The sequence below is a fragment of the Trematomus bernacchii genome, unplaced genomic scaffold (assembly GCF_902827165.1).
Source record: "Trematomus bernacchii unplaced genomic scaffold, fTreBer1.1, whole genome shotgun sequence".
In the NCBI taxonomy this organism is placed as follows: Eukaryota; Metazoa; Chordata; class Actinopteri; order Perciformes; family Nototheniidae; genus Trematomus; species Trematomus bernacchii.
In genome coordinates this window covers 3,983,612-4,009,551 of record NW_022987950.1, presented here as the reverse complement: position 1 = coordinate 4,009,551, position 25,940 = coordinate 3,983,612, and the positions used below count along the sequence as shown (strand labels likewise).

Here is a 25,940-nt window from a genome sequence, read left to right as displayed (position 1 = left end):
TACAGTCCTCGCACTCTACCAACTGAGCTATCGAAGGGGGCTAGTGAACTTTGACTGTTCAGCCAATCGAACAACAAGGAGGATCGTGGTTCTATTCCTAAACAGATAGAGTTTTCTACCTGCTGCTTGATTATTCACAATGGAAATAAAAAGCCATGCAACTCACAATCTATGAATCCATCTACTCTGAAAAACAAAATTATTTGTATATGGTTCAGCGTCTGCATGAACACAGAGGAATGTGGCTTGATTTCGCTGACAGGGAGAAATTGCTATCCATTTATTTGAATTCCAAATGGAAACACCTTTGAAACACTTCCTTCGAGCCGGAGTTGAACCAGCGACCTAAGGATATCTGTCATTAGAACCTACAGTCCTCCGCTCTACCAACTGAGCTATCGAAGGCGCAAGTGAGATTTGACTTTTCAGCCCAATGAATAACACTGAGGGGAGGGGGGTGGGCGCAGTTCCTAAACAGACATAGTTTTCTACCTGCTGCTTGATTATTCACCAAGGTAATCAAAAGCCATGCTCCTCACAAGCAATGAATCCAACTGCTCTTGAATGGAGCTCGAAAACCTTTATTGTGGAAAACTGCAAATGAGGCCCATCAAGAGATTTCAAAGGTCCACTTGAAGCACCTACGAAAAAAACATCCTTCGAGCCGGAGTTGAATCCAGCGACCTAAGGATATCTGTCATTAGAACCTACAGTCCTCCGCTCTACCGAACTGAGCTATCGAAGGGGGCTTGTGAACTGTACTGTTCAGCCAATCGAACACACGGAGGATCGTGGTTCTATTCCTAAACAGATAGAGTTTTCTACCTGCTGCTTGATTATTCACATGGAAATAAAAAGCCATGCAACTCACAATCTATGAATCCATCTACTCTGAAAAATAAAAAATTATTTTTATATTGTTCAGAGTCCGTGCATGAACACAGAAGAATGTGGCTCGAATTCGCTGATGGGGAGAAAATGCCCATCCATTTATTTGAATTCCTAATGGAAACACCTTTGAAACACACTTCCTTCGAGCCGGAGTTGAACCAGCGACCTAAGGATATCTGTCATTAGAAACTACAGTCCTCCGCTCTACCAACTGAGCTATCGAAGGGGGCTTGTGAACTTTGACTGTTCAGCCAATCGAACAACAAGGAGGATCGTGGTTCTATTCCTAAACAGATAGAGTTTTCTACCTGCTGCTTGATTATTCACAATGGAAATAAAAAGCCATGCAACTCACAATCTATGAATCCATCTACTCTGAAAAACAAAATTATTTGTATATTGTTCAGCGTCTGCATGACCACAGAGGAATGTGGCTTGATTTCGCTGACAGGGAGAAATCGCTATCCATTTATTTGAATTCCAAATGGAAACACCTTTGAAACACTTCCTTCGAGCTGGAGTTGAACCAGCGACCTAAGGATATCTGTCATTAGAACCTACAGTCCTCCGTTCTACCAACTGAGCTATCGAAGGCGCAAGTGAGATTTGACTTTTCAGCCCAATGAATAACACTGAGGGGAGGGGGGTGGGCGCAGTTCCTAAACAGACATAGTTTTCTACCTGCTGCTTGATTATTCACCAAGGTAATTAAAAGCCATGGTCCTCACAAGCAATGAATCCAACTGCTCTTGAATGGAGGTCGAAAACTTTATTGTGGAAACTGCAATGAGGCCCATCAATATATTTCAAAGTCCAATTGAAGCACCTACGAAAAAAACATCCTTCGAGCCGGAGTTGAAGCAGCGACCTAAGGATATCTGTCATTTGAACCTACAGTCCTCCACTCTACCAACTGAGCTATCGAAGGGGGCTAGTGAACTTTGACTGTTCAGCCAATCGAACAACAAGGAGGATCATGGTTCTATTCCTAAACAGATAGAGTTTTCTACCTGCTGCTTGATTATTCACAATGGAAATAAAAGCCATGCAACTCACAATCTATGAATCCATCTACTCTGAAAAATAAAATTATTTTTATATTGTTCAGAGTCTGCATGAACACAGAAGAATGTGGCTCGAATTCGCTGATGGGGAGAAAATGCCCATCCATTTATTTGAATTCCTAATGGAAACACCTTTGAAACACACTTCCTTCGAGCCGGAGTTGAACCAGCGACCTATGGATATCTGTCATTAGAACCTACAGTCCTCCGCTCTACCAACTGAGCTATCGAAGGGGGCTTGTGAACTTTGACTGTTCAGCCAATCGAACAACAAGGAGGACCGTGGTTCTATTCCTAAACAGATAGTTTTCTACCTGCTGCTTGATTATTCACAATGGAAATAAAAAGCCATGCAACTCACAATCTATGAATCCATCTACTCTGAAAAACAAAATTATTTGCATATTGTTCAGCGTCTGCATGAACACAGAAGAATGTGGCTTGATTTCTCTGACGGGGAGAAATTGCTATCCATTTATTTGAATTCCAAATGGAAACACCTTTGAAACACTTCCTTCGAGCCGGATTTGAACCAGCGACCTAAGGATATCTGTCATTAGAACCTACAGTCCTCCGCTCTACCAACTGAGCTATCGAAGGCGCAAGTGAGATTTGACTTTTCAGCCCAATGAATAACACTGAGGGGAGGGGGGTGGGCGCAGTTCCTAAACAGACATAGTTTTCTACCTGCTGCTTGATTATTCACCAAGGTAATCAAAAGCCATGCTCCTCACAAGCAATGAATCCAACTGCTCTTGAATGGAGGTCGAAAACTTTATTGTGGAAACTGCAATGAGGCCCATCAATATATTTCAAAGTCCAATTGAAGCACCTACGAAAAAAACATCCTTCGAGCCGGAGTTGAACCAGCGACCTAAGGATATCAGTCATTAGAACCTACAGTCCTCCGCTCTACCAACTGAGCTATCGAAGGGGGCTAGTGAACTTTGACTGTTCAGCCAATCGAACAACAAGGAGGATCGTGGTTCTATTCCTAAACAGATAGAGTTTTCTACCTGCTGCTTGATTATTCACAATGGAAATAAAAAGCCATGCAACTCACAATCTATGAATCCATCTACTCTGAAAAACAAAATTATTTGTATATTGTTCAGCGTCTGCATGAACACAGAGGAAGGTGGCTTGATTTTGCTGACGGGGAGAAATTGCTATCCATTTATTTGAATTCCAAATGGAAACACCTTTGAAACACTTCCTTCGAGCCGGATTTGAACCAGCGACCTAAGGATGTCTGTCATTAGAACCTAAAGTCCTCCTCTCTACCAACTAAGCTATCGAAGGGGGGCTTGTGAACTTTGACTGTTCAGCCAATCGAACAACAAGGAGGATCGTGGTTCTATTCCTAAACAGATAGAGTTTTCTACCTGCTGCTTGATTATTCACAATGGAAATAAAAAGCCATGCAACTCACAATCTATGAATCCATCTACTCTGAAAAACAAAATTATTTGTATATTGTTCAGCGTCTGCATGAACACAGAAGAATGTGGCTTGATTTCACTGACGGGGAGAAATTCCCATCCATTTATTTGAATTCCAAATGGAAACACCTTTGAAACACACTTCCTTCGAGCCGGAGTTAAACCAGCGACCTAAGGATATCTGTCATTAGAACCTACAGTCCTCCGCTCTACCAACTGAGCTATAGAAGGCGCAAGTGAGATTTGACTTTTCAGCCCAATGAATAACACTGAGGGGAGGGGGGGGGGGGGGGGGGGGCAGTTCCTAAACAGACATAGTTTTCTACCTGCTGCTTGATTATTCACCAAGGTAATCAAAAGCCATGCTCCTCACAAGCAATGAATCCAACTGCTCTTGAATGGAGCTCGAAAACTTTATTGTGGAAACTGCAATGAGGCCCATCAATATATTTCAAAGTCCACTTGAAGCACCTAGGAAAAACAAATCCTTCGAGCCGGAGTTGAACCAGCGACCTAAGGATATCTGTCATTAGAACCTACAGTCCTCCGCTCTACCAACTGAGCTATCGAAGGGGGCTTGTGAACTCTGACTGTTCAGCCAATCGAACAACACGGAGGATCGTGGTTCTATTCCTAAACAGATAGAGTTTTCTACCTGCTGCTTGATTATTCACAATGGAAATAAAAAGCCATGCAACTCACAATCTATGAATCCATCTACTCTGAAAAACAAAATTATTTGTATATTGTTCAGCGTCTGCATGAACACAGAGGAAGGTGGCTTGATTTTGCTGACGGGGAGAAATTGCTATCCATTTATTTGAATTCCAAATGGAAACACCTTTGAAAAACTTCCTTCGAGCCGGATTTGAACCAGCGACCTAAGGATATCTGTCATTAGAACCTACAGTCCTCCGCTCTACCAACTGAGCTATCGAAGGCGCAAGTGAGATTTGACTTTTCAGCCCAATGAATAACACTGAGGGGAGGGGGGGTGGGCGCAGTTCCTAAACAGACATAGTTTTCTACCTGCTGCTTGATTATTCACCAAGGTAATCAAAAGCCATGCTCCTCACAAGCAATGAATCCAACTGCTCTTGAATGGAGGTCGAAAACTTTATTGTGGAAACTGCAATGAGGCCCATCAATATATTTCAAAGTCCAATTGAAGCACCTACGAAAAAAAACATCCTTCGAGCCGGAGTTGAACCAGCGACCTAAGGATATCTGTCATTAGAACCTACAGTCCTCCGCTCTACCAACTGAGCTATCGAAGGGGGCTAGTGAACTTTGACTGTTCAGCCAATCGAACAACAAGGAGGATCGTGGTTCTATTCCTAAACAGATAGAGTTTTCTACCTGCTGCTTGATTATTCACAATGGAAATAAAAAGCCATGCAACTCACAATCTATGAATCCATCTACTCTGAAAAACAAAATTATTTGTATATTGTTCAGCGTCTGCATGAACACAGAGGAAGGTGGCTTGATTTTGCTGACGGGGAGAAATTGCTATCCATTTATTTGAATTCCAAATGGAAACACCTTTGAAACACTTCCTTCGAGCCGGATTTGAACCAGCGACCTAAGGATGTCTGTCATTAGAACCTAAAGTCCTCCTCTCTACCAACTAAGCTATCAAAGGGGGCTTGTGAACTTTGACTGTTCAGCCAATCGAACAACAAGGAGGATCGTGGTTCTATTCCTAAACAGATAGAGTTTTCTACCTGCTGCTTGATTATTCACAATGGAAATAAAAAGCCATGCAACTCACAATCTATGAATCCATCTACTCTGAAAAACAAAATTATTTGTATATTGTTCAGCGTCTGCATGAACACAGAAGAATGTGGCTTGATTTCACTGACGGGGAGAAATTCCCATCCATTTATTTGAATTCCAAATGGAAACACCTTTGAAACACACTTCCTTCGAGCCGGAGTTAAACCAGCGACCTAAGGATATCTGTCATAGAACCTACAGTCCTCCGCTCTACCAACTGAGCTATCGAAGGCGCAAGTGAGATTTGACTTTTCAGCCCAATGATAACACTGAGGGGGAGGAGAGGGGGGGGGGGGGGGGGGGGGGGGGGGGGGGGGGGGGGGGGGGGGGGGGGGGGGGCAGTTCCTAAACAGACATAGTTTTCTACCTGCTGCTTGATTATTCACCAAGGTAATCAAAAGCCATGCTCCTCACAAGCAATGAATCCAACTGCTCTTGAATGGAGCTCGAAAACTTTATTGTGGAAACTGCAATGAGGCCCATCAATATATTTCAAAGTCCACTTGAAGCACCTACGAAAAAAACATCCTTCGAGCCGGAGTTGAACCAGCGACCTAAGGATATCTGTCATTAGAACCTACAGTCCTCCGCTCTACCAACTGAGCTATCGAAGGGGGCTTGTGAACTCTGACTGTTCAGCCAATCGAACAACACGGAGGATCGTGGTTCTATTCCTAAACAGATAGAGTTTTCTACCTGCTGCTTGATTATTCACAATGGAAATAAAAAGCCATGCAACTCACAATCTATGAATCCATCTACTCTGAAAAATAAAATTATTTTTATATTGTTCAGAGTCTGCATGAACACAGAAGAATGTGGCTCGAATTCGCTGATGGGGAGAAAATGCCCATCCATTTATTTGAATTCCTAATGGAAACACCTTTGAAACACACTTCCTTCGAGCCGGAGTTGAACCAGCGACCTAAGGATATCTGTCATTAGAACCTACAGTCCTCCTCTCTACCAACTGAGCTATCGAAGGCCCAAGTGAGATTTGACTTTTCAGCCCAATGAATAACACTGAGGGGAGGGGGGTTGTGCAGTTCCTAAACAGACATAGTTTTCTACCTGCTGCTTGATTATTCACCAAGGTAATCAAAAGCCATGCTCCTCACAAGCAATGAATCCAACTGCTCTTGAATGGAGCTCGAAAACTTATTGTGGAAACTGCAATGAGGCCCATCAATATATTTCAAAGTCCAATTGAAGCACCTACGAAAAAAAACATCCTTCGAGCCGGAGTTGAACCAGCGACCTAAGGATATCTGTCATTAGAACCTACAGTCCTCCACTCTACCAACTGAGCTATCGAAGGGGGCTAGTGAGCTTTGACTGTTCAGCCAATCGAACAACAAGGAGGATCGTGGTTCTATTCCTAAACAGATAGAGTTTTCTACCTGCTGCTTGATTATTCACAATGGAAATAAAAAGCCATGCAACTCACAATCTATGAATCCATCTACTCTGAAAAACAAAATTATTTGTATATTGTTCAGCGTCTGCATGAACACAGAAGAATGTGGCTTGATTTCGCTGACGGGGAGAAATTCCTATCCATTTATTTGAATTCCAAATGGAAACACCTTTGAAACACTTCCTTCGAGCCTGAGTTGAACCAGCGACCTAAGGATATCTGTCATTAGAACCTACAGTCCTCCGCTCTACCAACTGAGCTATCGAAGGGGGCTTGTGAACTTTGACTGTTCAGCCAATCGAACAACAAGGAGGATCGTCGTTCTATTCCTAAACAGATAGAGTTTTCTACCTGCTGCTTGATTATTCACAATGGAAATAAAAAGCCATGCAACTTACCTTGGTGAATAATCAAGCAGCAGGTAGAAAACTCTGTCTTTTTAGGAACTGCACAACTCAAATCAAAGAGTGTAGCGTTTACAAAAGAGTAGATATACTAGACTAGAGTACAAGTACAAGTTAGCATACTTAAAATACATTTTACCCAAGCAAAATAAAAATTACTTCTTAAAAGTGTACATAGAAAAAATTATTAAAATACTTCAATTACATTGCACACCAAGGGTTGTGATGAGGTGCTGATCTGGAAGTAGAACTTGTCAAGGTATTGGCTAATAACAATAGACAGACATATGGTGTAACCAATCAGAGAGCTACAACAGAAACCCTAGGGTTCATGGGAAACAAGGTTGGTTGTGAGAGTTATGTGTAAGGATTTCACAATGTTACTGAAGAGTTAATAAAAACTACCTTGGAATACAAATGAACTGTATCCGCCAACAGTTTATATGACATGGTGTCAGAAGTGGTCTGAAGGGATAAGGACCGACGAAATGGCGAAGTTTAGCCCGCCAGAAAACTTCAACTTTGAGCGACCCGGAGACTGGCCTGCCTGGAGACAGAGATTCAGGTCGGCTGCTAAGTTGAATAAGGAAGACGGCGAGGTTCAGGTTAGCACACTTATCTACTAAATGGGCAACGAAGCGGAAAATATATTCAAGTCGTTTACCTTTGAAAAAGGTAAGAGTGAGCACATTTGAGACAGACTGGTTGTTAGGATCCGTGATAAAGAGCTCTCCAGACGACTACAGCTCATGTCGGACCTCACCTTGGAAACTGCAGCGCAGATGGTAAGACAAGCTGAGGACGTCGCACAGCAGATAAGCCAGCAAGAGCAACAGTCAGCTTTCAACGTGCAGGAGGTGACACACCGGCGACCATCAAAGAGAGGTCTCCCACCTCACAGCACATTAAAGAGAGAAGCGATAGACGGGAGTAAGTTGACTCGGGAGACTACAGGTGCTGCCGATGTGGGAAAGAGAAGCACAAGGTCCCAGGCAAATGTCCAGCATTCGATTCTGAGTGTAGACAATGCGGGAAAAAAAGGTCATTGAGAGAAGAAATGTTTCTCAAAGTCTGTAAGAGAAATTACTCACAGCGGAACACTGAGGAAAACTTTTATCTTGGAACAGTGAGTAAAGTGAATCAGAGCAGTGCTGAGCGTTGGACAGAACAGATACATATAGGACACACACCAGTTAGGTTTAGAATTGATACAGGAGCTGATGTTACTGTAATAAACCTGAGGACATTTAAGACTCTTAAGCCGAAGAGAACACTAGTTAGATCTAGCGGGCCTCTAGACAGCCCTGGGGGAACACTAGATATTGTGGGACAGTTCAAAGCTAGTATATTTCATAAACAGAGAAAGCACATCGTTAACATTTATGTAGCAAGAGGGTCTACAGTTAGCAACCTGTTAAGTAGAGAGACAGCGGTAGAGATGGGTTTGGTTAAATGAGTAGAGCAGGTCAGTGCAGCAGCAGGACATGGGGAGATACTTAAAACAGACCCAGTCAAGATCCACCTAAAATAAGGAGCTGTGCCATATGCTCTATATACAGCCAGAAGAGTTCCTCTACCACTTCTCCCCAAAGTAGAAACTGGGTTTCAGCGGATCGAGGAGCAGGGCGTGATAGAGAAGGTCACGCAACCCACAGACTGAAACCGACAGGCGCAGTAAGAATCTGCGTAGGAATCCAAAAGCTGAATGAGAACATCAAAAGAGAGCGTTATCAACTGCCAACGACAGAGGAGACACTGGCCAAGCTGTCAGGTTCCACAGTCTTCACGTCACTGGATGCAGCTTCAGGCTTTTGGCAGGTACCATTGCATGAAAACAGCAGCCTCTTAACCACCTTCATTACACCTTTTGGGAGGTATTGCTTCAAGCGCTTGCCTTTTGGGATAAATATAGCCGCAGAGATATTCCAGCGCAAGATGAATGAACTGCTGGAGGGACTAGAGGGTGTGGCCGTATATATGGACGATGTTATTGTCCATTGGAAGGACATGGCCACAGACAACACACACCTGCAGAGTACATTAGAATGGAGCAGGCAGGTCTCAAACTCAATAAGGAGAAATGTGTGTACAGACAGCCAGAGCTGCGGTTCCTGGGCCACATTGTGGACGCCAACGGAGTAAGAGCAGACCCTGGTAAAGTGAATGCCATCAGTGAGCTACAGGAGCCCACAAATGTCCACGAGCTTAAACGAGCACTGGGCCTGATTAATTACATGAGCAAATACATACCAGACTTGGCAGAGACTGAAAGAAGCCCTTATCACCTCACCTGTATTGGCACACTATGACCCACACAAACAGACAGATGTTTCTGCAGACGCAAGCAGTTAAGGGATAGGGGGCGTCCTTCTGCAGCTGCATGGGGAAAGCTGGAAACCTGTTGTGTACTGTTCCAGGAGGTTGACAGACGCGGAAACCAGGTATGCACAAATAGAGAAAGAATGTTTAGCAGAAGTATCGGCCTGTGAGAGGTTCCAAAAGTACCTACTAGGCATGGACAGATTTAGGCTCATCATAAGCCTCTTGTTCCACTGATAAACAGTAAAGATTTGGATACAGTACCAATAAGATGTCAAAGACTCTTGATGTGGCTGATGCGATTTAATGCCAAGGCAGAACACTGGTCATTGCAGATGCCTTGTCACACAGCCCTGTAAATAACAGAGACAACACCACAGAGACTGATGTTGCTTGTTATGTTAATGCAGTCACACATAGTTGGTCAATATCACAGCAACAACTGGACAGGATATGGGCTGTTACACAGGAAGATGAGCAGCTACAAAGTGTGCAGAAGCTGATCAAAGATGGTTGGCCGGAGCGAGTGACCAGCATCACTAACAGTGCAAAAGACTATTATACAATGAAGCATTCATTGTCATTATGTGAAGGTCTTGTCACCGTGGGCTGTGGCATTGTAATTCCACAGTCTATGAGACAGGAAGTACTGGAACGCCTACACAATGGACATCAACGCCTGTCAAAATGCCGAGAACGTGCTAAAGAATCTGTGTGGTGGCCTAACATATGTGCTGACATTAAACAAAGAGTTGAGACATGTCACTTCTGCCAGCTGAACAAGCGTGCACAGCGCAAAGAGCCACTGCAGCCCACTGCTGCCTGAGAGACCATGGCAAGAGATTGCCACAGACTTATGTGAGTATAAAGGAAAGCAGTATATTGTGATATCTGACTATTATTCACGTTAATTGGAAATCTTGCACTTGCCATCTACCACAACAGACCAGGTTGTTAAGTTACTGAAAGCAAGATTTGCAAGATTTGGCATCCCTGATAAGATAGTCAGTGATAAATGTCCACAGTTCACAAGTGAGACCTGGAAAGACTTTTGCAGAAAGTATGACATTGTACACGTCACATCCAGTCCCCACAACCCACAAGGAAATGGGCATGCAGAGCGTGCTGTTCAAACTGCAAAACGCATCCTTAAACAAGATGACCCACTGTTAGCATTAATGTGTTACAGAGCGACACCAGCGACCTCTACTGGTGTAAGCCCAGCTGAATTACTCATGGGACGGAAAATCAGGACCACCCTGCCTTCACTCAAGCAGAATCTGGTCCCTAAGTGGCCGGATATGGACGCAGAGATGCTGAGGCTAGGCAACAACAAGCATTCTACTTCAACAGGACACACGGTGTGAGGGACTTGCCTCTTTTACAACCAGGAGATCAAGTCTTGGTGAAGCTGAATGAGGACAAGACATGGAGAGGACCAGCATCAACAGTTCTACTCGTCGCTCGTACCAACTCACCGAGGGGGGGAGAGATGAGAAGGAACAGGCGACATCTTCAACTGATACCGTCAGGGCCAGCTGTCACAGAGACTGTAAAAGCGAGCAGAGAGCCAGTAGGAGCTAATACACAACACCATGGCTCCAGTCAGGAACTGTGTGCGAATGATGGACTCAATAGGAACACACAGGAAGGTCTGACAGTGACAAGGTTTGGGAGAGTCAACAAACCTGTAGTCAGGCTAGAGTTAAACTGTTAATTTACTGACAGTAAGTTGAGAAAGGAAATGTTATGGTTACTTGTATTTGATTCCTTAAAATGTGTGTACTAAGATATATATATTAAAATATATATATTAAAGTTCAGAATGTTAAAATCTAGAGCAAAGTGTTTGGGACTTGATGACCTAGAGCAGAGGTGTCAAACTCAAGGCCCGTGGGCCAAATCCGGCCCCCGACTTCATTTTATTTGGCTTGCAAAAAATATGATACGTTTATTATACGGTTTCATGCCACTTTACACAAGCACGATGTCCATACACTACATGTCTGACCAAGCATCTCATTTCGTGACATGCACACTGAAGAGACTTGCAATTATTTGCCCTAGATTTTTGCTCTCAGACGTAGTTATTCATGAAGTTATTACCCTCTCCGATAATAATCCAATGCAGAGGCAATAATATAATATGAAACATTATTTTATATATATATATATATGTATATTTATATAGTCTTAAAGTTACAACCGGCCCTTTGAGTGCAACCTTAATGCTGATGTGGCCCGCAATGAAATTGAGTTTGACACCCCTGACCTAGAGAGAGGATAATTTGAGGGGGAGATATCAAGGTATTGGCAATAGACAGACATATGGTGTAACCAATCAGAGAGCTACTACAGAAAGCCTAGGGGGGCTCATGGGAAACAAGGTTGGTTGTGAGAGTTATGTGCACACGTGTAAGGATGTCACGATGTTGTTGAAGAGTTAATAAAACTACCTTGGAATACAAATGAACTGTATCCGCCAAACAGTTTATTTGACAGAACTATGTGCATATATTTTATTTAGACCTGTTCATTTTGAGAAGGCCTGGGGCCTACCACTGATATAAAATTCTCAAAATATGCATTCCTGAGTAGAGTAACTATAATTAACCAGTGTACACTAAGCATAAGGCTACATGAATAAAAGTTACCTGCCACTTAAACAGCAGAATAGAAACACATGAAAGTCGCAAATACAGGTGTAGAAAAAATATAAGCCCCATTGCAGCATCAGCAACAGTCAAAAGTGTGGCAGCTTTTTTAATTGACGCACTTCGTAGCCACACACAAAGCTACCTTGTACGCACGCGTTTGATGCCCCTGCCATCAAACCGACTATAGCAGAGGATGTAGTTAAGGTCGTAAGGTATGCTAATGTAGCACCTGAGGCCAACGTAATGTGTCTGCGGGTTTTAGTATCCGCTGGGAAGCATTGCTCCCTGGGTAAAGCAGTTTTTTTCCTTTAGTTGTAAAACGATCATCTGAACATGCCTGTGGGAAGTGACGGTACACAAATACAATTCACGGTACTCCAAAGATTAAAATGTGGATATGCCGATACTGTGTACAGGTGAGTACCGGCCCACTTTAAGCACTTAATCAGACTCCCATCAATAGCTACATGACTGTAGGTGGATAATGATCTGTTGAGACTTTAAAAAATATGAAGGGATTCTTTCATTGCTTGAGTTTGTCAGACAAAAGAGCGATTGTGGAGCACATCATTGTGGTCCTTTAGCATCGTCTCACTGTGAATTTCTGTGGAGGAAAAAATGCATTTGTTGGGGACTATTTTGGCAGCCAGTACACATGTTGTGTTTTAGTGAATACTTCTGACTGCAGAATGTTGTTGGTGTGATCACCAGATGCCTAACTGGAATGAAAGGATAGCATAGAATACTTACAGAAATACTTAACTCTGATAAGACTTGAATTGAGGTTATAAATAAAAAATATTTCCACATTAGCCTCATCTTTGTTAGTAAGGCCACAGGTGAATGATAGAGATGCTACCTGTATGCCTTGTGCAGGTGACTGCAGAGCTTGAATGAAGCGCTGGGTATCACAGGGGGCCAGGTCCCCGATGTCCACGTGTCTCCTCTGGAGCCTTGGGGGGACGGGGAACACTCTCCAGGCTGGGTCCCTCCTGATATGTGAGCTACTCTCCAGAAAGCTCGGCAGGTCACCTGACAGGTCCAAATGGGCCTTTCTGGACACTCGTAGTTTTAGAACCTGAAACAGAGTGTCGACGCCATATCCTGAGATCTGAGTCTTTAATGCGTAAACAAATACACTTTTTTTGTATCTGTCTTACCTGATCAACCTCCTCATCAAATGTGGAGATCAGCTCATGGAGGAAGAGGAGGGAGTCTGTGGTGAAAATGGTCTCATATTCTGCCTTTAGACATGACGGGGGGGGGGACAGCTCCATGTTATCTAGACCCTGTGGACAGAAAGAGTATTATAATGCATGATATTTATGCTCAATCTCCATATACACAAATAGAAATAGATAGGACCCACAAAAGCACTGAAATGTTATTACCTCATTCATGTGTTATGGCAAACAGCTTTTTTATTATGCTTCCAAGTTGAAGGGAGCAACAGGACCCTTCACCTGGAGTCCTCTGTTTGTGCATTGTACATTTAGCTGTTTTTTGTCTGCAAACAACAGAGAGAAATATCTCTCTTTAGCTGCTAAATGCTGCACTATGTTCACCAGTTTCTACATGTGTCTCTCTCTGCTGTTGGAGGGTACAGTGTCTTTATGACTGAAAGCAGCTGCCTGGTAACAAAGCTGATGAGAGCAGTGAACGTGAAAACATGGACTGAAAGAGGATTAAAATACTGAGGGGAGATAAAGAATACTTTTCTGTGGGATCATTACTGAGACCTCTCTCACATTAAAATGTGAAATATAATAAAGAATTTCAGTTATTACAGAATGCAGCAGATCGTCTTGTTTCAACCTCCCTAAGTTCTCCCACCCTACACCACTCCACCGCTCCCTTCACTGGCTGCAAGTGAACGCCCGAATCAGCTCACTGCTTACCGTGATGTGAAGGGATCCGGTCCTTCTTAAAACCAGGACATGGTTAAACCAAACACTTCAGCACATGCACTTTTCTCTGCATCAGCTGATTGGCTGCTTACTCCCTCACTGTGAGTTGGACCCAGGTATCCCCTCATGTTTTAGGCAAGAAAAGGCAAGTTTCTTTATAAAGCCCCTTTCAACAAAATGTAATTCAAAGTGCTTTACAAAAATGAAAGACATTACAGCATTAATTTATAGTGCAACGGAATCACATTATTAAATGACATTGAAAATAAGTCATTAAATAGCAAAAACAAGGGCTGTCATGTAGCTCAGTTGGTAGGGCTCACAGCCCATGTACCAGGGCTTGGTCCCCAAACGGAGGACCAGGGTTTGAATCTGGCCCAGGTCTGTGTGCCGTGTGTCATTCCCCCCTTTCAACTCTGTCACTTGAATAAAGACACAGGTGGCCAAAAAAAAAAGTGTAATGAATAATCTAAAACTAAAACAAGCTATAATAGAATAAGACATGTATACAATTCTAAAATGATGTGCAGCGTAAAATATGAATAGTCAATCCTTTGACAGACAGGAAGCCAGTGTAAAGACCTCAGAACTGTGATGTGATCCACTCTCTTAGTGGCGAGTCTACTGACATTTTATGTAGTTATTTTTTTCATTAAAATGTGTCAGCTTTATGAAATGTTATGTAAAATGTCCTTCAGGAATATGTTTCAGGAGCCCAATGGTTTCAGCACACACCATCGGACTGATTCAAGCCCCACAGCATGTTGAAGCCCTGATAAGATTGTTTTCGTTCAATTTCATGCTAAAAAAATCCTAAGGCTTATCAAAGCAGACAGCACTTGAACGATCACAGAACACTAACACAAATGAAAAGCTTGGAATGTCAAAGTCCACCGTGCAACACACTGTTAACACCTCCTCACATTGTTCCTTTCCATCACCCTTAATATGGCTTTCATTACTGTCCATGCAAAATCAAGTAAAATGTTGATACTCACTGACATGCTGATGACTGCTCTGTTCACTCAGTACAGATGGACTTTGGTAATGGGGTTTACTTTGGTCACTGTTTGAACAGGAGAGTTTAAAGTTCCATATTCTGTGTATTGACGTTTGAGGCTATTTAAACATGCTGCCCCTTAACAGCATTTATGGTTAACTTGATAATACTGTAAGCATACACAAGAATGCACAAATATTTTGGATTCTGTTTTACTGGTAAAACCCCCGGCTCAACATATCCTGAAGGGGCCGCACCGTCTTATTGATTTTATGCACTTATAAATGTGCTGTTTTTTTTAAATGTATATTATATTCCATGTCTTTCTAAAATTATGAAATGAAATGTACATGTGATTGACTCCAAACATGTTATAGGAGAAGAAGGTGGGCACCATTTTCATTTAGAATTACAATATAGGGAGAAAGACATGCCTTCTGCCATTCAATGTCAGATATAATCCCTGTACCATTGTTTCAATTGTTTTTCTTTCATAATGGAAGAGTTACTAAATGATCAAATGACCATAGGAGCAAAGAGCGGGGAGGGAATCTCGGAAGTGTATTCCAATCAAGAAGATTGTTGGAATCACTGCAGGTAAAGTGTAGTGGCTGTTGAGACAGGCTCAGATCTCAGAGTTTAAATGTATATACTAGTTTGATTAGAGGACAGGATAAGCATGGGTTCCCCTGTGGCCCTCCTCAAAAAGTCTGTTGTGCTGTAACCTTAGCCGAAGTTAACTTAAATGCATTTAGTTTTTCACAATGAACACCAATCACACTGCAAAAACTGAAACATTGTCTTTAATTAAATATATTATGTCAACAGATTTCACAAAGCAATACAATTCAGTTTGAATACAAAATATTAGGTTAAAATCTGTTGACGTATTACAATTAATTAAAGTCAACGTTCAGTTTTTTCAGTGCATGATATTTTATGTTTTTATTTAAAATCTTGAACACTGTCTTTGTCTCTTTTGTCCCGCCTTAAATGTGCCCCTCTCATGAACTAACTGGCACCAGCTTGGTGAAATCGGTCAAGAAACGCCACTGAGGAAAGGGGCTTTCCTCACATGAGAGAGAGAGATGAGAGTGAGAATATTTTCAACGAGTTCATGTCTGCACACACGTTTGTGTTAATACTAATAAATGTTACCTTTTTAACAACCACCTGCACACGAATAACAACCTGTCCTCTACTGTGTCCTGCTCAAGGACCTATTTCTACTGACAGAATGCGTGTTTAGTATTCAATTGTTGTCAATGTCTGTATTGATTGATATCATGATTGTGATTTTATTTTCTTGCTACGTAACCCACATGTCACTTGGTATAGGCTTAATTTCAGAGAAAGAAATAACTCCTGTAACTCCAATCCGACGATCAGGAATATTCTATGATAAGCATCACCTGGAATGATTGGAATTTATAATGTAATTTAATTATGAATTGTAAACTTGTCTTAAATGTAATACAGTTATCTAAAAAGCACAATAAACTTAAATGTCTTCCTTTCTGACAAACTCTCATACTGTCTCTGAACTAATGTTTTCAATAATAAAAAGGTACTCACATCTTATACTTAAAGGTGGGGTAGGTAATTCACTTCAGAAACACTTTTTGTTATATTCCATGGAATGCTCTTAACATCCCGATATCAATGAATACATTAAATGCTTTGACAATAAATATATACAAATATTTCATCTGTGGAAGCCGTGGCGCTATAAAAAGCACGACCAATCATCTGAGCCGGGCCGGCTCAGATGATTGGATGGCCTACCTGCCTGTCAGCCTTCCATCTGTGCACAAACTTATCTCGTGGCCTCATTGGTCATGTGCGCGTGTGTTGGAGGAGGGGCTCTGTAAGGAAGTCTGAAGGAAGGGGCAGATTTTTTTCAGTTGTGTACTTTCAAATTCTAGCGCACTCGAGCTGGTTTCTCCATTCTTACCTACCCTACCTTTAAGTAAAAGTTATAATACAGCAGTGTAGAAATAAAAGTCCTGAATTGAAAATGTTACTTAAGTAAAAGTACAGATGTATTAGCAGCAAAATGTACGTAAAGTATCAACATTAAAAGTAGTCCTTAGGCAGAATGGATATTTTCAAAGTATTACATTATTATGGTTATTATAATATTCAGTTTTCATCAATAATATGTTTAATTTATGTTAAATATGTATAAATGTGGACAAAATGTAGATACTTGAAATACTGTGTAGATTAGTAGTACAGTACTGCATTATACCAGTACACCATATACCAGTCTACAATCAAATAATATCATTTTAATAAACTAACTCTCCTTGTCCCCAATCTGTCTTTCAGAGAAAGAAAATGTGGGGAGAGTAAAGGAAAGAAGGTGGAGGGCATCTGTGAACTCAGCAGAAAGGTAAATATTATATAAAATAATACATATACATTGTTGTAGTGATTATTTATAATACAATATTTTCACTGGATATTAAAACTATAACCCCCAGATTGTCTTTTCTTTGTCTTTCAGATGCAACATTTTCTGAGATCACTCAATGCAAATACTTTCAATGAAAAGTGATAAAAAAAAGAAGGAAATGTCTCAGTTCAGTTTCTAAGGTTTATATAATTTTGCACTTGATATTATTTATTGGAAAATCAAAAGGCAATGCTTTTTCATATTGTTTTACAGCTACTATGTTTCATGGTTCTAAATGCTTCAGTTAATTGGTCATATGAAGTGGGGTAAAGGAGCAAGAAAGGTGGGAAAAGAGGGGAAAGGGAGGCTTCTATTTCGTATATGGCTTCGCCCTCTAAGGCTATCGCTATTGGGTAATCCCCTGCGCACCCGCGCAGCACTCAAGGTTCAAGGTTCAAGGTTCTTTATTGTCAATCTGACATAGCTACAGAGTAATTATGCAGTTGAAAATCTTATGTCACAGGCTTCTCCAACAATGCAACATAATAACATAACATAATAACAATAAGAGCAAGAGCAATACAAAAATAATAATAGTTATAAAAATGAAATAAAGTTATGATGTGGAATAGTGCAGTATGAGTCTATATACAAGTTATTGGAATGATATATATATATTAGGTATTAGATACATACTACTGAGTAGCAGTTGAATGTTTGAAGTTGTTTCAACAGTTCAATTTTTTAACAGTCTCACTGCCCGCGGGAAGAAACTGTCTCCGAATCTTCTTGTCCTTGCCAGGATGCTGCGGTAACGTCTGCCAGACGGCAACAGAAAGAACAGTTTGTGGCTGGGGTGATGGGGGTCTTTGATAATCCGTAGTGATTTCTTCCTGAGCCGCTGGGAGTAAAGGTCCTCCATGGATGGCAGCTCCGTCCTGGTGATGTGCTGTGCAGTTTTCACCACCCTCTGTAAAGCCTTACGATCGAGGTCGGTGCAGCTGCCGTACCAGGCCGTCATGCTGCCAGTGAGGATACTCTCTATCGTGCACCTGTAGAAGTTGCAGAGTATCCTGGAATCCATTTTGAACCTCCTCAACCTGCGGAGGAAGAAGAGCCGCTGTCGAGCTTTCTTGGTGATGGTGGTGGTGTGAAGAGACCATGTCAGGTCCTCAGTGATGTGGACCCCAAGGAACCTGAAGCTTTTGACTCTCTCCACCGTAGTCCCATTGATGGCGATGGGGGCGTGTCCCTCTCCCTGCTGCTTCCTGTAGTCCACAATCAGCTCCTTTGTTTTGCTGATGTTGAGATGGAGGTTGTTCTCCTGGCACCAAGATGTCAGGTTTTCGACCTCCTCTCTGTACGCCGTCTCGTCATCGTCTGTGATCTGGCCGATGACGGTCGTGTCATCAGCAAACTTCACGATGGTGTTGGAGCTGTGTGTGGCCACTGAAACACTTGTAGTCCACGCCCACCCGCGAGGTGAGCCCCACCTTCGGGCTCCCTTCCGGTATAAATAGGAAGGAGGCCTGACAATCTGCTCCCTCTTTTCTTCAGCACCCCGTTACTGAAGCACGAGAGACACTTCATTTGCAGAGAACATGAGTAACAATTGTGTCAGGGATTGTTCTTCATGTGGCTCTGGGTTCATAATGAGTTATGACCAGCACACAGTATGCAAATCCTGCCTGGGGTCAGAGCACGCGTACGCGGCTCTAAACCAGCAGGTAGCATGCACACACTGTGCCCGTCTCCCCTCGGGTGACAGGAAGCGAAGAGCGGACGCTCTCGCTGCTGCGGCCGAGGAGGACGATTGGCCCGTCCAGGCTTACGAGCCCGCGGACGGGGGCCTCGTGTCCCTGGAGCCGAGTGCTGAGCAGGAGTCGGACGACTCCTACCCCACCTCCCTCCACGGTTCACCGTTCGGTTCTCCCCTCCCTCCTCAGTCGGAGCAGGGTGCCAGCTTGGCGGCCGAACATGCGGTCCCCTTCTCCGTCACCACAGCGCTACCGGCGATAGGTGGCATCCTAGGGGAACTGCCGGAGATCATACGCAAGGCGGCCGCCTGCAGAGATCTCCCCGTTCCCCTAGCTCAGGAGAGGTGTGCTCCGGACGACATGGCCGGAGTTTTTTCGCGGGTGCAGACGGTCAGGAGTGACCCGATCTGGCCACGCTTCCCGGCCGTCAGGAGGTACCAGGAGGGGGCGGAGGCGAACCCGAGGACCCTGAAGGCTCCGGTGGCCACATTTGTTCCCCTCACCAAGGTGGAGGGGTTCATAGATGCTGGTTTCCCAGCCACCCCCTCTCTGGAGCCGAGCCTGACGGCGTTTTTTGAGGTAAGACAGGCCAACATGATCGCCGGACGGCATAACATCGCGCTGCTCTCCAACTTGGTGGTGACGCTGGTAGAGCGGTCCACCACCTTGGCCGCTGACGAGGCAGAGGAGATCAGCAAGGCGGCCAGCACGGCGCTCACTCTGTGCGCGTCCGTCGCTGTCTCCCAGGCGAGGATTGCCGCGTGGGTGACACAGATCCAGCGCCACCTCTGGCTGCAGCAGGCGTCCGTTACGGAGACGGCCAGAAAAGTGTTGCTGGACGCTCCAATCAGCCCGGACGGGCTGTTCGGACCCCAGTTCCACGCCATGGTGGAGTCCATGAAGACGGCCGCGGAACAGGCGGACGACATTCGCCACTCCAGAGACAGGGTCTCCCGGCGGCAGGTCAAAGGGGAGTGAGGCTCCCCCGCTCCTGGTCTGCTCCGCGAGAGCCTCCGAGGAAGCAGAGCCGGTTCTGACGTTTTGGGGGGTTGTGAGTAAAATAAAGTGTGTTCATTTTCCAACTTTTTGTCTGAGTCATCAGTAACAAGTGTTTCTCACATATCCCCCACTCTGTGTAAACCAACTGCCTATAACCTATCGGTTAGTAGCCAGCAGGGCTCGTTGCAGAAGCCTGCCGGTTTTAACCTATCGGTTAATAAACTGCAGAGCTCGCGGCATTCCTCCGTCCGAGATACGCCTCCTACACACGGTCATAATAAACCCATGAGCGCCGTTATAACGCCTCATGTGAACAGCACTGCACACACCTCCACTCATCCCCTGAGCGTGTACACGCCTCACGGCCCCTACACACGGCGGCGTGCGTTGACGCTTGGCAGTGGGCGTGTCTTGAGCTTGGGGAGTTTACGCGAGCAACGCGACCAACAACCAATCACATGAATCTCTCCTGTCAATTGCATAAAAGGTTTTACATGTCACACTTTATATGATGAACATTTATGACATTAATGTCTATGGTGCTATTTTACGCAACATTCCATGCTGGCTAAATACTGTCTATGCCTGCTAGCTGTCCATTCAAACGAAGTACACTGGATATAAACTCCCCAAACAGGCGAAAACCTACCAGTTTCACCCACTGTCTCTGCCACCTCCCTCCATGCCTGGCTCCTCCGGTTTGTATCCCGGTAGGTGAACAGGGACTGATCATAAAGCACCGGGTGATTCCCTACCGCTACGATTATTTTCTCCTCCAATTTTTGGCATATGAGGAAATGAACTGCGGTCTGGCTCTCCCAGCATACAGGCGGTTTGATTGGCTAGCGCTTGTACTGGCAGATTTGCATAAGCGGGATTTGATTGGCTGACGCCTCCGTCGAAGCTTCAAAAGTAGAACATTGCTCTACTTTTGCAGCGAGCACCGCGAGAAAAGCTACGCTTTGCTCCCACAATGCAGTTCGGCTAAGCGTGACGTCACCCCATTCAAAGTGAATGGACAGAAGCGTTGAAGCGTCAACGCACGCCGCCGTGTGTAGGGGCCGTCATGATGAGAGCCGGAGTGAAACGCAGCGTGTGGAGGCTCCCTCATAGCCCTTTCGCTCCAGGCCCACCTTGGGTTGCCTCACGGGCAGCGGCGGCTGACGTGGCTCGTCGCCATGACGACCACAACACATCTCGAGCATGTGCGCCCGCTCTCAGAGTGTTTCTCAGAGTGGCAGCACATGTGTCTGATGGACAGATGGATGAGCAGGCTGATCAGCAGAGGGTACACCCTGCAGTTCGCCTCTCCCCCCCCCCAGTTCAATGGGATACAGGAAACACTCCTGTCATCCCAGGAACAGTGTCTTGCGCTCCATTCAGAGCTGCAGGAACTCCTGTTGAAAGAGGCTATTTCCAGGGTTCCTCAAAGGGAGGAAAATCAGGGGTTTTTACTCCTGTTATTTTTCTAATCCCGAAAAAGACTGGGGGAATGAGACCCATCTTTTTGGCATATGAGGAAATGAACTGCGGAATATCTGTCAGTATTCCACATGCTGACGATCAAACAGGTGCTGGAATGTGTTCACCAGGACGACTGGTTCACTTCCACCTGAAGGATGCGTATACTTCCACGTACCCATTATCCCGAAACACAGGAAATCCCTGCGTTTCTCATTTCAGGGAATATCAGACCAGACAATCGTCTGCCGTTCGGATATTCCCTGGCTCCTCGCATTTTTTCAAAGTGTGTATAAGGCTGGAGCCACTGCACAGAGGAGGGATGAGAGTGTGGTTTTATCTGGACGACCTGCTATTGCTGGCTCGCTCCAGGGAGGAAGTCGCTTTACAGACGTTACATCTCGTATCGCATCTGTCAAAGCCTGGGTTTCATAATGAATTGGAAGAAGAGCTGTCCTCTTCCCTCTCAGACAATCATTATCTGGGAGTGGAATTAAACTCAGCCAGCAGGAGAGCGCGGCTCTCGCGGCAGCGAGTGGAGAAACTGACAGCTCTCCCCCGGCGTGTCACAACCCGCACAGCCCTCTCCGTGACGCAGCTGCTCGGCGTTGGCGTCAGCTGGTCACGTGGTGATCCCCCTGGGTCTCTTCCAACAGGGGGAGACTCCAGAGGTGGTTGCAGAAGCCTGCTGTTTTTAACCTATTGGTTTATAAACTGCAGAGCTCGTGGCATTTCTCTGTCCCAGAATGCTGACGATCAAACAGGTGCTGGAATGTGTTCACTAGGACGACTGGTTCACTTCCATAAACCTGAAGCATGCACATAGACTTCCATGTACCCATCATCCCGAAACACAGGAAATCCCTGCGTTTCTCATTTCAGGGAATATCAGACCAGACAATCGTCTGCCGTTCAGATATTCCCTGGCTGCTCGCACATTTTCAAGAGAAGGCTGGAGCCACTACACAGAGGAGGGATGAGAGTGTGGTTTTATATGGACGACTTGCTATTGCGGGCTCGCTCCAGGGAGGAAGTTGCTTTACAGACGGTACATCTCGTATCGCATCTGTCAAAGCCTGGGTTTTTTCATACATTGGAAGAAGATCCGTCCTCTTCCCTCCCAGACAATCATTTATCTGGGAGTGGAATTAAACTCAGCCAGCATGAGAGCGCGGCTCTCGCGGTTCTCGCGGCAGAGAGTGGAGAAACTGACAGCTCTCCTCCGGCGTGTCACATCCCGCAGCGTGGTGACAGCCCTCTCTGTGATGCAGCTGCTCAACATGACGTCAGCTGGTCACGTGGTGATCCCCCTGGGTCTCCCCCACAGGAGGAGACTCCAGAGGTGGTTCATTCGCCTGCGCATCGACCCTGTGCGTCAGAGGTAAATGTGCTGGAGCTGCTCTCCGTTTTGGGAAGTATTCCAGCACTTCGCCCCGTTGCTGTACAAGCAACATGTGTTGATTCGCACAGACAACAGGCCACGGTAGCCTACCTCAATCGCCAGGGAGGAGTACGATCTGCGCAGCTTCTGAACGCAGCCAGGCGGCTGCTGTTCTGGGCGCGCACACAAGGTGCTCTCCATCAGAGCAATGTATATTCCCGGTGAATTGAACAGAGGGGCTCGCAGAGCGCAGGATCACCCCCCTCTGGGGGTAGACGCGTTTGCACATCGGCCGTGGCCCAGGGTGCTGTTATACGGTTTTCCCACCAGTTCCGCTGACCCCTCGGTTCCCGGACTGAGTGCGGGAGAAGCGGGAGAAGCGGCTATCAGCGGTCCTGATAGCCCCGGAGCGCACGGGAGCGTCCTGGTTTCCATGCCTACAGCGTACGCTGTCAGGCAGACCGTGGGAAATTCCGTGGCGCGGGGACGCTCTCTCCCAGGCGGAGGGAGCGATCAGCAGCCACTCAGCCGTTTTATGCGAGGAGTACGGAGACTCAGACCTGTGTCACGCACACTGGCGGGTCACGCGCACTGGCTCCTCAGTGGGATTTGGCTTTGGTGTTACGCGCACTAAGCAAAGCCCCATTTGAACCTTTAGATCAGGTTCCCCTTAAACTGTTATCAGCCAAAGTAGTATTACTTTTGGCTCTAACAGCGAAAAGGGTGAGTGATTTGTCTGCTCTCTCTGTGGCTCCGTCATGTCTCCGGATCCAAGGAGATGGCAGTTCAGCTATTTTACGCCCTAACCCGTCTTTTATGCCAAAGGTCATCATGAGCTCTTTTAGGTCAAGAGTGATCACCTTGGATGGCTTCTTTCCTCCCCCTCACAGGTCGGAGGAGGAAGCCACATCTCATCTCCTCTGTCCTGTGCGCGCGCTGTCCTCCTATGTGGCGCGCACGGCTGCTTTGCGCCGTTCCCAGCGCCTGGTTGTGCATTACAGAGAGCGCTCATTAGGGCAGCCTCTGTCTGCACAACGGCACACTGGCTGTGTGAGGCTGTGTCGCAGGCATATGTCTCCTCTGGGGTGGATCCCCCGGGGAACATCAGTGCACACTCCACCAGAGGAATTTCCTCCTCCACGGCTTTGCACGGAGGAATGTCGGTGGAAGACATTTGCACTGCAGCATCTTGGTCTTCCCCCTGTTCATGTAATCAATTTTATTTGAGGGATGTCTCCCATTCCTCTCTGACACACCCTGTACTGAGTGTCCTGTCAGAGTGAGTGACGTCAGGGACCCAGCTGTGCGCCTCTCTCCTGCCTCTCGGCACGCGGAGAGCGGCCCTTTTTCCCTCTTGTGAGATGGATGTTTCCTTTTTTCCTCTGACACATTTTGTACGGAGTGTCTTGTCAGAGTGAGTGATGTCAGGGATCCAGCTGTGCGCTCTCCTGCCTGTCTACATGCAGAGAGCTGCCCTTGTTCCCCCCTTTTTGTTTATCGCTGGACTAATGGCGCATTTCCACTACACGGCCTCGCTCGGTATGGCTAGGCCTCGTTAGGACTGGCTCACTTTATGGAGCATTTCCATTACAGTTTAGGAACTGGGGTAGTATCTATAGTAACGCAGTGTAGGCGGAGCCGTGACATCATCTTCAATGAGAACCCCAGAAAAACAACACAGCCGTTAGCTGTTAGCACTCAGAGCTCACAGCTCCTCATATATGTTCAGAAACTAGACAAAAGTTAAACAAGTACACACCACAGACTGTCTGTGTCATGGCGAATACAGTCGCTGGTTTATTTATGTCTGTATAGGCCGTTGTTGTGAGTGTGGACGGTCGGAGCATATATTGCGTTAGCTTAGCCAATCTCCATTTAGAAAACATGCATTTTAAAAGGTTTTTCGCCTGCCGTCTGTCTGCAGACTTGTCAAAGCATTAATTCATGGTTTTTACTAACCGGTATCAGTATGTTGTTACTTCGGCATCATTTTGAAACGTGTATTACAATTAAATCACGGTCAAATATGTTCATCTTGTTGTAGTTGTAGCCCCCTTGCCAGCGATTCTCTCTCTAGTTTAGCATACTCAGCCCGACTCAGCCTGGTTGTTCCTGGCCCTAGAACCACGATTTTATGGGGCCAGAAAAACTGTGAATTAGGACCCGCTAGCCGGTACTAGGCCAAGTGGAAACGCAACCAAAGATGGGCCGCTGACGTCACAGCTCTCTTAAACGGGGCTCCGCGCTGTAGTGGAAACGCGCCAAAAGTGTGACCTTAGTCTCTACTTTTTCACAGCGGCAGGTTTGTATTGTTCCCAGCCTTCGTCCCCTCATGGATAATATTCATGTTATGCTATATTCTAGGGACTGTGATGCGCCATTCGCATTGCGCAATAGGCATGGGTTATTATCTGAGCAGGTGTGTCTGTGCTTCTAGTACCGGGCGGAGCCAGTGGGGCGCAGACTACATCTTGCTTCGCCCTTAACCCAATAGCGATAGCCTTAGAGGACGAAGGCATATACGAAATAGAACTGAAGTTACCTACTGTAACTCCAGCTTCTATGAGTATAGGCATAGCCCTCTAAGTTCTGGGCCCCACTGGCTCCACGAATAGCTGAAGAAAAGTTGTTTTGTGTGGGAGCAGATTGTCGGGCCTCCTTCCTATTTATACCGGAAGGGAGCCCGAAGGTGGGGCGGCCCACCTCGCGGGCGGGTGTGGACTACAAGTGTTTCAGTGCTGTGCGGGTGCGCAGGGGATTACCCAATAGCGATAGCCTTAGAGGGCTACGCCTATACTCATAGAAGCTGGAGTTACAGTAGGTAACTTCAGATCTATATACAAAATAGTGTCATAGTTTTGAGGGTAGTGGTAATAGGAGAGAAGAAAAAGTGTTGACCAGATTGAGATTTGGGCACTGTGCACTGAACAAAACATTACAATTAATAGGAAAGAACCAGACTGGTTTGTGTGAGGGATGTTAGGAGGAGGAATCAGTAGAACACGTATTACTAAGATGTAAAAAGTTTAGTAGGGCATTGTGATATTAGTGAAGTTTTGTT

The 25,940-nt window shown here is 45.2% G+C and overlaps 1 protein-coding gene and 17 non-coding genes across 18 annotated transcripts; all 18 read right to left on the bottom strand.

Annotated features, from left to right (window-relative positions):
* Positions 1-317: 317 nt before the first annotated feature.
* On the bottom strand, positions 318-405 carry trnay-gua. Its single transcript is given in 2 exon segments — positions 318-353; positions 369-405. It is a non-coding gene; the product is annotated as a tRNA-Tyr (tRNA).
* Positions 406-655: 250 nt separating this feature from the next.
* Positions 656-745, bottom strand: trnay-gua. Its single transcript is given in 2 exon segments — positions 656-692; positions 708-745. It is a non-coding gene; the product is annotated as a tRNA-Tyr (tRNA).
* A 284-nt stretch (positions 746-1,029) lies between these two features.
* trnay-gua lies at positions 1,030-1,117 on the bottom strand. Its single transcript is given in 2 exon segments — positions 1,030-1,065; positions 1,081-1,117. It is a non-coding gene; the product is annotated as a tRNA-Tyr (tRNA).
* Positions 1,118-1,397: 280 nt separating this feature from the next.
* Positions 1,398-1,485, bottom strand: trnay-gua. Its single transcript is given in 2 exon segments — positions 1,398-1,433; positions 1,449-1,485. It is a non-coding gene; the product is annotated as a tRNA-Tyr (tRNA).
* Positions 1,486-1,731: 246 nt separating this feature from the next.
* Positions 1,732-1,819, bottom strand: trnay-gua. Its single transcript is given in 2 exon segments — positions 1,732-1,767; positions 1,783-1,819. It is a non-coding gene; the product is annotated as a tRNA-Tyr (tRNA).
* Positions 1,820-2,101: 282 nt separating this feature from the next.
* Positions 2,102-2,189, bottom strand: trnay-gua. Its single transcript is given in 2 exon segments — positions 2,102-2,137; positions 2,153-2,189. It is a non-coding gene; the product is annotated as a tRNA-Tyr (tRNA).
* A 278-nt stretch (positions 2,190-2,467) lies between these two features.
* trnay-gua lies at positions 2,468-2,555 on the bottom strand. The gene is given in 2 exon segments: positions 2,468-2,503; positions 2,519-2,555. It is a non-coding gene; the product is annotated as a tRNA-Tyr (tRNA).
* A 246-nt stretch (positions 2,556-2,801) lies between these two features.
* trnay-gua lies at positions 2,802-2,889 on the bottom strand. Its single transcript is given in 2 exon segments — positions 2,802-2,837; positions 2,853-2,889. It is a non-coding gene; the product is annotated as a tRNA-Tyr (tRNA).
* A 651-nt stretch (positions 2,890-3,540) lies between these two features.
* Positions 3,541-3,628, bottom strand: trnay-gua. The gene is given in 2 exon segments: positions 3,541-3,576; positions 3,592-3,628. It is a non-coding gene; the product is annotated as a tRNA-Tyr (tRNA).
* A 254-nt stretch (positions 3,629-3,882) lies between these two features.
* trnay-gua lies at positions 3,883-3,970 on the bottom strand. The gene is given in 2 exon segments: positions 3,883-3,918; positions 3,934-3,970. It is a non-coding gene; the product is annotated as a tRNA-Tyr (tRNA).
* A 280-nt stretch (positions 3,971-4,250) lies between these two features.
* Positions 4,251-4,338, bottom strand: trnay-gua. The gene is given in 2 exon segments: positions 4,251-4,286; positions 4,302-4,338. It is a non-coding gene; the product is annotated as a tRNA-Tyr (tRNA).
* A 248-nt stretch (positions 4,339-4,586) lies between these two features.
* Positions 4,587-4,674, bottom strand: trnay-gua. The gene is given in 2 exon segments: positions 4,587-4,622; positions 4,638-4,674. It is a non-coding gene; the product is annotated as a tRNA-Tyr (tRNA).
* A 650-nt stretch (positions 4,675-5,324) lies between these two features.
* On the bottom strand, positions 5,325-5,411 carry trnay-gua. The gene is given in 2 exon segments: positions 5,325-5,360; positions 5,375-5,411. It is a non-coding gene; the product is annotated as a tRNA-Tyr (tRNA).
* A 294-nt stretch (positions 5,412-5,705) lies between these two features.
* Positions 5,706-5,793, bottom strand: trnay-gua. The gene is given in 2 exon segments: positions 5,706-5,741; positions 5,757-5,793. It is a non-coding gene; the product is annotated as a tRNA-Tyr (tRNA).
* Positions 5,794-6,076: 283 nt separating this feature from the next.
* Positions 6,077-6,164, bottom strand: trnay-gua. Its single transcript is given in 2 exon segments — positions 6,077-6,112; positions 6,128-6,164. It is a non-coding gene; the product is annotated as a tRNA-Tyr (tRNA).
* A 245-nt stretch (positions 6,165-6,409) lies between these two features.
* Positions 6,410-6,497, bottom strand: trnay-gua. Its single transcript is given in 2 exon segments — positions 6,410-6,445; positions 6,461-6,497. It is a non-coding gene; the product is annotated as a tRNA-Tyr (tRNA).
* A 280-nt stretch (positions 6,498-6,777) lies between these two features.
* Positions 6,778-6,865, bottom strand: trnay-gua. The gene is given in 2 exon segments: positions 6,778-6,813; positions 6,829-6,865. It is a non-coding gene; the product is annotated as a tRNA-Tyr (tRNA).
* Positions 6,866-10,847: 3,982 nt separating this feature from the next.
* Positions 10,848-13,376, bottom strand: LOC117470838 (malate synthase-like). The gene is made up of 4 exons (XM_034115721.1): positions 13,368-13,376; positions 13,137-13,265; positions 12,836-13,054; positions 10,848-10,973 (listed from the first exon to the last, which is right to left on the bottom strand). Exons 1-4 carry the CDS (start codon positions 13,374-13,376, stop codon positions 10,848-10,850), a joined length of 483 nt encoding a protein of 160 aa, XP_033971612.1.
* Between the last annotated feature and the right edge of the window lie 12,564 nt (positions 13,377-25,940).